Raw genomic sequence first — 10,423 nt, 5'->3', positions numbered from 1 at the left:
GGGGGGGCAGCTCGGTCGCCCGGCCGGGGTCCCTGTCACTGCCCCCCGGCCGTTCTCCCTCGCCCGCAGCCGCAAACCCGGGGGGCCCGATCCTGCGGCGGGGCAGGAAGGCGGCGCGGGGCGCGGGGGCCCCCGGCCGGGGCGTCGTGCCCGGGGCTGGCGGAGAGGCCGTCCGGCAGCGGGAGCCGAGGGGGGAGACGTGGAAATCGGGGTGGGGAGGGACCGGGCCCGGCTGGGCTGAGGGAGCTGCGGTGACGGGCGCCAGGAGGGGACGGGCCTGTCCCCCCGCCCCCCCCGAGCCCTTGTCCCCGGGGCTGGCGCGGGGAGGAGCGCGGCCTCTCCTCCAGACTCCTGGCGGATTCGGGCTTGCCCAGAGGTTCTTCCCGGGGCTGAGCAGAAATACAGGTTTTAACGGGGGAGGAGGACGGGGGCTGCACCCCGAGATGACGAGACGGGAACCTGTTTTCCCTCCCGTCTCAGCTCCCTGCACCCGCGGCTACGGCCCGGCCGTGGGGCGGGGGGGCAGCCTCCCGCTGCGCACTGGCCCCCCCGGAGTGAGCGCGGCCCCGGGCTTCGCGCTGCGGAAGATCCCGGGGTCTGCTGGCTCTGCCCGGCCGAGCAGAGCCGGGGCTGCCGCGGCTCTTGGCGTTCCCGGGGCCGGGCCTCGGCCGCCGCCCCGGTTCCTCCGCGGGGCCGCCCTGGCCCCGCCGGGTCCCGCGGGCAGCGGAGCGCCCCGGGCCCTCCCCGCCGGCCCCGGGCCCAGCGGCCGAGGGGCGCGGGCCCCGCCGCGGCTGTTTTGCGCTCTCGGCGGCGTTGCCCCGGCGACGCTGGCTTCCTTCCCCTCGCATGGTTTCTGAGTCTCCGGCAGCTCCACCTCCGCCCTGCGCCTCGTCTCTGGCGACGCGGCCGGGACCCGCGGGGACCGCGCTGCCCGCCGGGACACGTGAGGCGCCTCCCGCCCGCTGTTCGCTCTCGGGGCCGGGAAGCCAACGGCCTGGCCGGGGTCCCGGAGCCGCCCTGGCCCCGCGTCTGGGCGACCGGCAGCAGGATCCGGCCTCTGCCCCGGCCGGGTCCGGGGGAGCCGTCAGCGAGGTGCGTCTGGGCCGCGCGGCGCAGTGCCCCCCCCTCGCCCGCGGGGCCCCCCAGGGCCGCCCGGGGGGGGACCAGGCTCCCGGTGGGGACCGGGGGGCGTGAGCGTGGCGGCGGGGAGGAAGGGGATGAGCCGCCGGGAAGAGGCACGGCGCGGGCAGGACGGAGCAGGCAGGCTGCGGGCACCGCGGGGGGGCCGGGGCGGGGCGGAGGGACTCTCGGGGTGGCATTGCCCGGCTCGGGGGCGGCGGAGAACCCGCCGTCCAGGCTGGGCCGTGACCCCCCCGCCCGGGCCCCCGCTGCAGCGTTTCCCATCCAGCGCCTCGTGCCACCCGTCTCACGCTTCCTACGAGCTCTGGAGCCCCCCGGGGGGGTGGGGGCTGGGGCATGGCTGAGGAAGGTGACGTCTTCCTCGGGGGGCGCCTGGGGAGGTTTTGGGGAGCAGCCTCCCTGAGCCCTGGGGTTTCACACTCCTCCTGTTCCCGGCAGCTCTCCCAGCCCTGCTGGAGTGCCCGTCCCTCCCTGTCCCCCGCCCAGGGCAGGGGGTGCGGGGATCACCCAGAGGTGCGGGAAACTGAGGCACGAGTGGGCTGCCTGCCTGCCCGGGATTGCCCAAGAGGCCGATCCTGGATCCGGCTTCCTGCTCCTCCTCCTCCTCCTCCTTGCCAGCAGCCCCAGCCCAGCCAAGCAGGTTCAGACATGGGAGGGACGGGCGACAGCTCTCGCCCGGCCCCCCCGCAGCCGGGCAGGGGGCTGGGGGCTCGGGGCACTGCAGCCGCCCGCGGTGCCCGAGCTGCGCTGCTCCCCGCTCACGTCCCCTCTCGCTCCCCCCCCCCAGGTGACTGTTCCCAAGATGTCCCTCTGGAGCATCGTCTCCCACATGCCGCCGGAGGAGTTCGGCGGCCTCTTCGCGGAGTTTCCCCGCAGCCTGCGCTGCCTCCTGGCCGACTGGCTGGAGAACCAGCCCTGGTGAGTCCCCACGCGCCCGCGATCAGCCCGGGCAGCATCTGGGGGGGCCCGGCCCGGGCGGCACCTGACCCTCAGGTCAGAGTGAGTGGGTGCTGGTGACGGGCCCTGTCCACAGCCCCCGGCAAGGTGGGTGAGGAGACCGGGGTCTGCACGGGGCTCCCGCTCGGGAGCGAAAGGAGCCGGAGGCAGGGCTGCAGGCAGGGCCGAGGCAGAGCCAGGCGAACTCGCGGCGTGGCCTCAGAAAGGCCTCGGGGCCCCGAGCTAGACACGAGGGAGCCCCTGGCCCCGCGGGCAGAGGGAGCAGCCCTCCGGGTGAGGCTGGTCGGGGTCTGTTCATGCCCGTGGGGTCTGAGCTGCTGCAGCTCAGCGGCAACGACCATGGGCGCCGTCTGGGCAGGATCCCCTTTCGTGCCCAGGAAACGGTGACAGCGATGATGGATTATCCCTTGCGGGCTCACGCAGCCTCCCGAGGGGCTTCTCCTTCGCGTGGCACGAGGGCCAGGACGCGGGCAGGCAGGGGAGCCCCGGCCAGGGCGCGGGGCACAGGGCCACATCGCAGCGGTGGGCGAGGGGGCTGGTCCCTGGCACAAGGTTGTGGGACCCACGGCCACTCCTGGACGTGGGGTGACGCTGCAGGGCCGAGGCGTGGTGGGGGCGGGCGGGGGGACGTGTGGGAGAGGTTGCGGGAGGTCACGTCCTCCGGGGAACCTCCTCGTCCTGCCCAGAGCCGTTCACCCGTGTTCGTGCAGCAAATCCAGCTGGCACGGGGTGACTGTCCAGGGCAGGGGGGGATTCGTGCTGGCCCACCCAATGCTTTCCCCCCCCAGGGAGTTCATCAATGGCTCGGACGCGTTCTGCACCAGCGTGGCGGGCGCGATGCTCTCGGCCATGCTGGAGAAGCTCCGCGGCGCAGCCGGCAGCGACGGGCAGCAGTGCCAGATCCTCCAGCAAATCAGCGGCATCGAGGTGCGCGGGGACCCTGGGGGATGCGACGGGCTGCCAGGGCAGATAATTTGATTATTTTGTGCTTCGGATTCGCGGGTCCAAGCACCGCTGGAAGGGGCCAATGCCACGAGCCGGCCCCCCCTTGACGCCCGTTTTGAGGCCCGTGAGCTTCTGCAGACTCGGCGACTGGGGATTTTGGGGCGCTTCAGGGGGACGGAGGGAGGTTGTCTGCGTCCCGGGGCTGACCCCCGGCTCGCCGCAGCGCTCGGGCTGTCACGGCCGCAGCCGTGGTTCCCCTTGGCTCCCCGCCCGCCCCCCCCCCCAGGATTTCCCGCTTCCCCTCGCTGCCGCGTTCCTGCAGCCCCTCCGGTGACCGGTGGCGCCGGGGAGCTGCTCGCCGTGGCCTCGTCCTCCTGGGCCCCGCGCCGGACCCCGACCCCCCTGGGGGAGCCTCCCCAGCGCCTCGGCCCCCCCGCGGCTCCGCTTGCCCCCGGCCGCCAGCACCCGGGCAGCCGCCTCGCCAGATGTTCCCCATTTTCTGCTTGAGCGTTTGATTTCTCCTTCCGTGCCGTGTGTTGTGCTGCGTTTCCTCCTGCCCTGTGCGTGCTGGGTTTCTTTTTCTGGGCTGTTTCTCTTTATCGAGGTCTGTTTGAATTGCTCTGTCTCTCTTCCCCCCTCTGTGATTGCAGATTTAACCCTTGCACTGTCTCTCCTGCCTGCGAAGCTCTTAGCGTAAGGGCTGAGTGGTGCTCGCTCCCAGAGCCCCGTTCTGGTTGAAAGCCCTGCTTTTTTGGTAACAGACATTTTTAATATACAACATTTGGGAAGGGGTCAGCTTTAGTCATAACTTCTGGGGAACAGGGGAACGTTCCAAAACAAGACTGTTGCTTATTGAAATTGCAGCAAAACGCGCAGATGTTTCAGCTTACGTTTTTTTTATTTAAAATGCTCAAGAGCCGCTCTCCCATGTTCCCCCCTCCCACCGCCCCCCACCCCCCAACAGCCACCTCCTTTCCCCCGACCCCTCCGAGCCCGGACGGTGCTGCCGTGCGCGCTGTGGGAGCCGGGTGCTCGCCCACCAGATGGGCAAACGCTGAGGGGGGAACGGGGTGGGAAGGGGCTGCTGGGAGGCCAAACCTCGGCCTTTTGTCCCCTGAACCCGGGACTGGCCGTGTTTGCCCCGGCAGAGCCCCCCGGGGCCGCTGGGGCTGCGAGGGGACGTGGGGCGGGGTCCGGGGGGTCGGTCACGGAGCAGCCACCGGGCACGTTGTCCGGCCGTCTGTCCAGCCGTTTGGTTTTGCTCTGCTGCTGTTTTGGGAAGTAGCTAATTTGAGAAATGCGCAAAGGCCGGAGGAGCTGGCGCAGGGTGCCGGGAGCCAGAGCCAGCAGGGAAATTCCTCTCCTTGTTTTCAGTGGAAAGCGTCGATCTACCCGGGCAGGGCAGCTGGGGGGATCGTCACCGGTGTCAGGCTGGCGGGTCTCGAGGAGACGCGTGCAGAAATAGAAAATGTACTTTGGTTTGGTGTTTGGTTTTTTTTTTAAATTGGTGCATATTTTTTTTACACGCGTTTTGAAGTGGTTTAAAGCTGGAAATTAGCTCCGTCAGGACAGCGGCGAGCTGGGGTCTGTCCCCACGACTGAGTTAGCAGGGTGCGGTGTGGGAAGGGGCCCCGAAACGCAGGAGTGGGGTGGGAGGGGGCCGGGGCTGGGCTGGGCGAGTCCTGCCCCCCCAGCGCCCGGGCTCGGCTCCCCTGCAGAGTGCGTACCGGCGGGACCCGCTGCGCCTGGTGGCCGTCCTGAAAGCCATCCTGGAGGGCGAGAAGGCCGCAGTGATGAAGAGGGTGCGTAGTCCCTGCCTCCCCGGGGCGCCCCGAGGCGCGGGCTCGGCTCCGGGCCCCGCTGAGCCCTCTCTGCTCTGCCCCAGGACCGTCACCTGCCCCTCAGCTTCCACCGGCGGCAGGAGGAGCTCAAGTTCAGCCTGGGGCTGCAGCGGCTGCAGCACCGCGTCCGCGAGATCCAGGCGCTGCGGGACGGCCCCGCGGGTGAGGGGCTGGGGCGGGACGGGCCCCGCTGGGCTGGGGGCTGCCGCGGGGCGCGGCGGTGCCCCCCGGGCGTGGGCAGGGCAGAGCCAGCTCCCAGCACTGACAGGGACCCCCCGTCCTTCCTCCGCAGCCTCTCTGCAGCTGAACACGGCAGAAGCGAAACCCCCAGAGAGCGTGAGTGGGGTCGGGGGGAGCCCTGCGGGCCGCGGGGGTGCAGAGCGGTGCTAGGGCACGGCCGGGCCCGGGGCCTCGGAGGCCCCGAGGGGGGCCGGTGCAGGGCTGCGGGTCTCTGCTGGGCGCCCTGCGGAGCCCCACGGCCGGTGCTGCCCCCCAGGAGCTGCCCACCCTGATCCTGGAGGCCGTGAAGGAGCTGGAGGTGGCCAAGCAGCAGGTGCTGAAGAGGATCCAGATCTGGAAGAGGCAGCAGCAGCTGGCGGGGAACGGGGCCCTCTTCGAGGAGAACCTGGCCCCGCTGCAGAAGAGGTGAGGGGGCGGCCCCAGGGCACCCCCCGGCCCCCCGGAGCAGGGAGCGCAGCGGCCCGCGGGCTGCGGCGGAGCCGTGGCCGGGCTCTGCTCCGGCTGAGGCTGCCGCTTTCCCCACGGCTCCTGGCAGGTGCGAGAGCCTGGTCGAGGTTTACTTCCAGCTGCACCAGCAGGTGATGGCGGCCAGCGCAGAGCTGGGGGCCGAGCTGCTGCCCCGGCTCCTGGAGCGGTTCAACGAGGTGTTGTCCAGCCTGGTCAAGAGGTAACAGCCGGGGGGGCCGGGGGGGCGAGGAGGGGCCGCAGGGGTCGGTGGCAGAGTGGGCGAGGGTGCTGTGCCGGGCACCAGCATCCCCCCTGTCCCCCCAGCTCCTTCCTGGTGGAGAAGCAGCCCCCGCAGGTGCTGAAGACCCAGACCAAGTTCCAGGCAGGCGTCCGGTTCCTGCTGGGCCCGCAGCTGCTGAAGGCCTCGGCCAAGCCCTACATGGTGCGAGCCGACATGGTGACGGAGAAGCAGGCACGGGAGCTGGCGCTCAGCGCCTACAGCAACGCCCTCAGGTGAGCGGGCGGGCGGCCGGCGCGGGGGGCGAGGGGCGGCCACGCCGCCGTGCCCTCCCTGACCGCCTCCTCCGCCCAGCGAGAGCACGGGTGAGATCATGCACAACGTGGTGGCCCTGGAGACCAACCCCACCAGCGGGACCTGCTGCGCCAACTTCAAGAACGTGGTGAGTGCCCCCAGCGAGGGGCCGTGGGGGGGACTGGGGGCTCCGCTGGGCTGGGGGAGGCCCTGGGGAGGGGCGGCTGGGGGTGGGCTGGGGGCCCCGGGGCTGGTGCCCACCCAGGGACGACGCTCCGCTCTCCCCTCCCCAGCTGCTGAAGAAGATCAAGCGCTGCGAGCGGAAGGGGTCGGAGTCGGTGACGGAGGAGAAGTGTGCCGTCCTCTTCAGCACCACCGTGGCCCTGAGCCCCAGCAACCTCTCCGTCCACCTCCAGGTACCGGCCGCTCTCTGCCGGGACAGCGCTGGGCGCCGCTGAGCCCCCCCCTCCCCGGGGCCGCCGTGGGGCTGAGCGGGTGCTGCTCTCTGCCCCAGGTCCTGTCTCTGCCCATCGTGGTCATTGTCCACGGGAACCAGGACAATAACGCCAAAGCCACCGTGCTCTGGGATAACGCGTTCTCCGAGATCGTGAGTGCCGCCGCCGAGGGGAGGGCCGGGACGCCGCGGGCATCCGGCTCTGGGCTGGGAACCCCCGTCAGGCTGGAGCAGGGGACCCGGCACACGGGCGGGACGCGACGGGGCCGAGCCGCCGCCTGACGCACCCGGCCCTGCCGCAGGACCGGGTGCCCTTCGTGGTGGCCGAACGGGTGCCCTGGGAGAAGATGTGCGATACGCTGAACCTGAAGTTCATGGCCGAGGTGCAGACCACCAAGGGGCTTCTCAAGGAGCACTACTTCTTTCTGGCCCAGAAGATCTTTAACGACCACAGTGCCAGCCCCGAGGACTTCCAGAGCCGCAGCGTCTCCTGGGCCCAGTTCAACAAGGTCACTGGGAGGGCTGGCCAGGGTGGGCAGGGGCTGGGGGGCTCTGGGGGGCCTCACACCCTCTCTCTGCCCCAGGAGATCCTGCCTGGTCGGGGATTCACCTTCTGGCAGTGGTTTGATGGCGTTCTCGACCTCACCAAGAGATGCCTCAAGAGTTACTGGTCAGACAGGTGGGTGCCCCGGGGCCGAGCAGGTTCTCACGGCTGCTCCGGGGCCAGTCCTGGGGCCCCCTGGTCCCCCCCCAGCCCTGGCGCTGGCCCACGGTCTCTCTGCCCTCCCCTTCAGGCTCATCATTGGCTTCATCAGCAAGCAGTACGTCTGCAAGCTCCTGAGCACGGAGCCGGATGGGACCTTCCTGCTGCGCTTCAGCGACTCGGAGATCGGGGGCGTCACTATCGCTCACGTCATCCGGGGCAAGGACGGTGAGCGGAGGGCGGCAGTGCCGCCGGGGGGGGTGTCCCCGCGCCCGGGGGCCGTCGGGCGCTGCAGCCCCATGCCGTGTCTCCCCCAGGATCCAGCCAGGTGGAGAACATCCAGCCCTTCTCTGCCAAGGACCTGTCCATCCGCTCCCTCGGTGACCGCATCCGCGACCTGGGGCAGCTCCGCAACCTCTACCCCAACACCCCCAAGGACCAGGCGTTCGGGAGCCACTACAACAGTGCGTGGGGGGGCGGGGGGTCCGGGGCTTCCCGCCGGCCTCCCGGGTGATGCTGGGGGAGCAGGAGGGGGCATCCCACCCGGGTCCCGCGGCCCCTGGAGCTCACAGGGGCGGTTGGTGCAGGCGGGGGGGCGGCGCAGGCCTGCGCCGGGGTGGGGGTTCAGGGACACTTCTCCCCGGGCAGAAGAGCAGACGGGCAAGGACGGCCGCGGCTACGTCTCCACCGCCATCAAGATGACAGTGGAAAGCGAAAGGTGGGCGTGCGAGGCCGCGGCCATGCCGCCGGCGTGTGCCCTCCGTGGCGTCGCGCTGCACCGGGACGGCCCGCGCTTCGCTGTGGGGGGGCTTCTGGCAGGGCTGGGTGGGGCTGAGCCAGGACCCCCCCGCGGGTCCCCCCTGAGCTGCAGCCGAGCGCGTCTGCGGGCACACCCCCCCTCTGACTTGCAGAAGTGCCTCTTGGGAGGCCAGACCCCGCTGTGCTGATGGGGATGATGCGTGTTTGCAGGAACCAGCAGGCCCAGAGCGCTGTGGGGGCCCCCCCCGAGGCCCCCCAGGCTCAGATGCTGAGCCTGCCCATGCTGCAGCCCGAGCTGCACCCGGAGAGCCTGTCCTCGGTCCTCGGCCCCATCTGGTGAGCGCCCGGCGTGGGGCTGACACGGCCTGGGCAGAGGCAGCTCCGCTCTGCCGGGCCGGGGCTGGGGAACGCTCCGTGCTGACCCCCCCGGTCTGTGTTTGCAGCCCCCCCGGTCCCTTCTGCCCCCAGCCCGTCCCCACGGGCTACCCTGCGAGCGAGAGCAACATCGGCATGATGGTCTCCGAGAGCCTCGGCTCCTCCTTCCCCAGGTAGGAGCGGTGCCGGTGCCGGTGCCGGTGCCGGGTGGGGGGTAGGGGCCCCCCCGCGGTTTCCCCCACCCCAAGTGCTCCCACTCTCCCGCAGCCCGTCGCCGATGCTCTCGCCGTCCCTGGTGATGGACCCCGCGCTGCCCCGCTGCCCGGACCTCGCCTTCAGGAACCCCTTGTAAGACCCAGCACGCGGCGGGGGGGGGGCACCCGACCCTGCCCCCCCTTCCCCCCCCCACCCCATGGGCTGAGCAGACCCGGGGGGACCTTCCTCAGCTGACCAGTGCTCCCAGCGTGCCGTGCTACTGGTGCTGCCTCCAAGGAGATGCCCCCAGCCCCCCCAAACCAAGCACTTCCCCCCTCTGCCTTGGGTCTAGCAAGCACCCCAGGGGCGGGAGGTACCCCACGCCCCCCCCACTCTTTGCACCCCCAGGCCCTTCATGCCCAACCAGTACATGCCGGGGGAGGCCCCGTCCGAGCCTCAGGACGCGGAGATGCCCGAGCTGCCCCCGGTCACGCTGATGGTGGACGCGCCACTGCAGAGCTCCCCAAGGTGGTAAGCGCGAGGGGGGGGGGGGGTCAGCGGGGGGGCCAGGGGGAGCTGCCCCGAGTCACCCCTCCCCTGCCTCTCCCCCCAGGATGCCGCCCAGCATGGACCCGCTGCCCAGCTCGGAGTTCGAGCAGTTCCTGCAGGAGATGTCGCTGGAGGGCCCTGCGCTGGGCCCCCCCTTCACACCCCCCCTGCAGCGCAGCGGGTACCCCGGCCCCAGCGCCTCTTGCTGGGGGCCGGGGGAGTCTCGGTGGGACGACAGCGTCCGGCCAGGGCACGTGTGAGGGGGCTGCGGAGCTGTGGGGGGGGACGTCGGACGGGGCCCCCCCCTCCCAGCCCTGTCTGGGTTTGTGGACTTGGCGTGATTTGTGCTGGGGTGGAAACTCTGGCGGGGGAGGGGGGGATTTTCCCGGGGGGGTGAGGGGGAGTACTTTGGGTGACACCCTCCCCCCCCACCGCGTATACGCCGCACTTCGGGGTCCTGAGCTGCCGCCTGCCCCCGCCGGGGTCTGCGGTCCCGGGGGCCCGCGGGCGCACGCCGTGCCCCCAGCCCACGCCGCCGGGCTCGGCCCCGCGGGGGCCGCGGTGAATCAGCGGCGGGGGCGGGAGGCAGCAGCGGGAACCGCGCCGGGGTGGAGGTGCCAGCCCGGGGCGCGACGGGGCCCCCCCCAACCCGGCCGGGGCCCCCCCGGGACCGACCCTTCGCACACCCGGTCAGCGCTTGCTTTGGGAGCTGCCCCCCACACGCACCCCCCCAGCCTGGAGTGGGGCCACAGCAGGGAGAGGGAGCCTGGGGGCGTGGGGGCAGGAAGATAAGCCATAAAATAAAGTTTTATTCCAAAATAACAAAATAAATAATCTACTGTACACGTTACAAAGGAAGAGTCGCTAATGCTCTAAAAAGACACCACACAGTCCTAAGGGGGGGCGGGGGGGGGGACGACCCCGGGGCTGGGCATGGCTCATGGAAACGGGGGGGGGGGCAGGAGGGACCCCGAGGGGGGGCAGCACCACCCCAGCGCCCATCAAACAGCGGCTGCTGCGCGCGGGGAGGGGGCACACACGCGTGACGCCCCACGGCACGTGTGACACCCCGCGGCACCGGCACCGTGCACGGCGGCGCACGCAGGTGATCTGGGGGGGGGGGATATGCAAGCTGGGGGGGGGGGGGGATGCGGGGCGCTGCAGGCGTGCGGTGGGGGGGGGGGGGGGGCGGTTGCTGTCGCTGCGCCGGGGTTGCTGCGGGGGGTATTTACAGCCGAAACGCTGCGCAGGCAGCGGGGTGCTGGGGGGGCGCGACGCGTGTGCAC

The 10,423-nt window shown here is 71.4% G+C and overlaps 1 protein-coding gene across 2 annotated transcripts; it reads left to right on the top strand.

Annotated features, from left to right (window-relative positions):
• Positions 1 to 1,578: 1,578 nt before the first annotated feature.
• STAT6 (signal transducer and activator of transcription 6) lies at positions 1,579 to 10,255 on the top strand. 2 transcript variants are annotated; one of them, XM_074929390.1, is made up of 22 exons: positions 1,579 to 1,780; positions 1,928 to 2,058; positions 2,886 to 3,024; positions 4,761 to 4,844; positions 4,928 to 5,045; positions 5,176 to 5,219; positions 5,380 to 5,528; positions 5,659 to 5,790; positions 5,895 to 6,083; positions 6,163 to 6,250; positions 6,396 to 6,518; positions 6,617 to 6,709; positions 6,859 to 7,065; positions 7,141 to 7,235; positions 7,351 to 7,487; positions 7,577 to 7,723; positions 7,911 to 7,977; positions 8,229 to 8,354; positions 8,462 to 8,566; positions 8,661 to 8,741; positions 8,997 to 9,119; positions 9,202 to 10,255. In XM_074929390.1, exons 2-22 carry the CDS (start codon positions 1,943 to 1,945, stop codon positions 9,395 to 9,397), a joined length of 2,559 nt encoding a protein of 852 aa, XP_074785491.1. In that variant the 5' UTR covers positions 1,579 to 1,780; positions 1,928 to 1,942; the 3' UTR covers positions 9,398 to 10,255. The 2 variants fall into 2 exon arrangements, with proteins under 2 accessions (XP_074785491.1, XP_074785490.1); XM_074929389.1 differs by having other exon boundaries at positions 7,908 to 7,977; positions 9,202 to 10,254.
• The last annotated feature ends 168 nt before the right edge of the window (positions 10,256 to 10,423 follow it).

The sequence above is a fragment of the Athene noctua genome, chromosome 30 (assembly GCF_965140245.1).
Source record: "Athene noctua chromosome 30, bAthNoc1.hap1.1, whole genome shotgun sequence".
In the NCBI taxonomy this organism is placed as follows: domain Eukaryota; kingdom Metazoa; phylum Chordata; class Aves; order Strigiformes; family Strigidae; genus Athene; species Athene noctua.
This window is presented reverse-complemented; position numbering and strand designations above follow the sequence as displayed.

Bases quoted from the DNA above. Each gene is read 5' to 3' on its own strand.
- STAT6 (XM_074929389.1), top strand. From the start codon at position 1,943: ATGTCCCTCTGGAGCATCGTCTCCCACATGCCGCCGGAGGAGTTCGGC. The intron at 7,236-7,350 runs GTGGGTGCCCCG...CCTCCCCTTCAG, and splicing joins AAGAGTTACTGGTCAGACAG to GCTCATCATTGGCTTCATCA. The intron at 7,488-7,576 runs GTGAGCGGAGGG...TGTCTCCCCCAG, and splicing joins CGTCATCCGGGGCAAGGACG to GATCCAGCCAGGTGGAGAAC.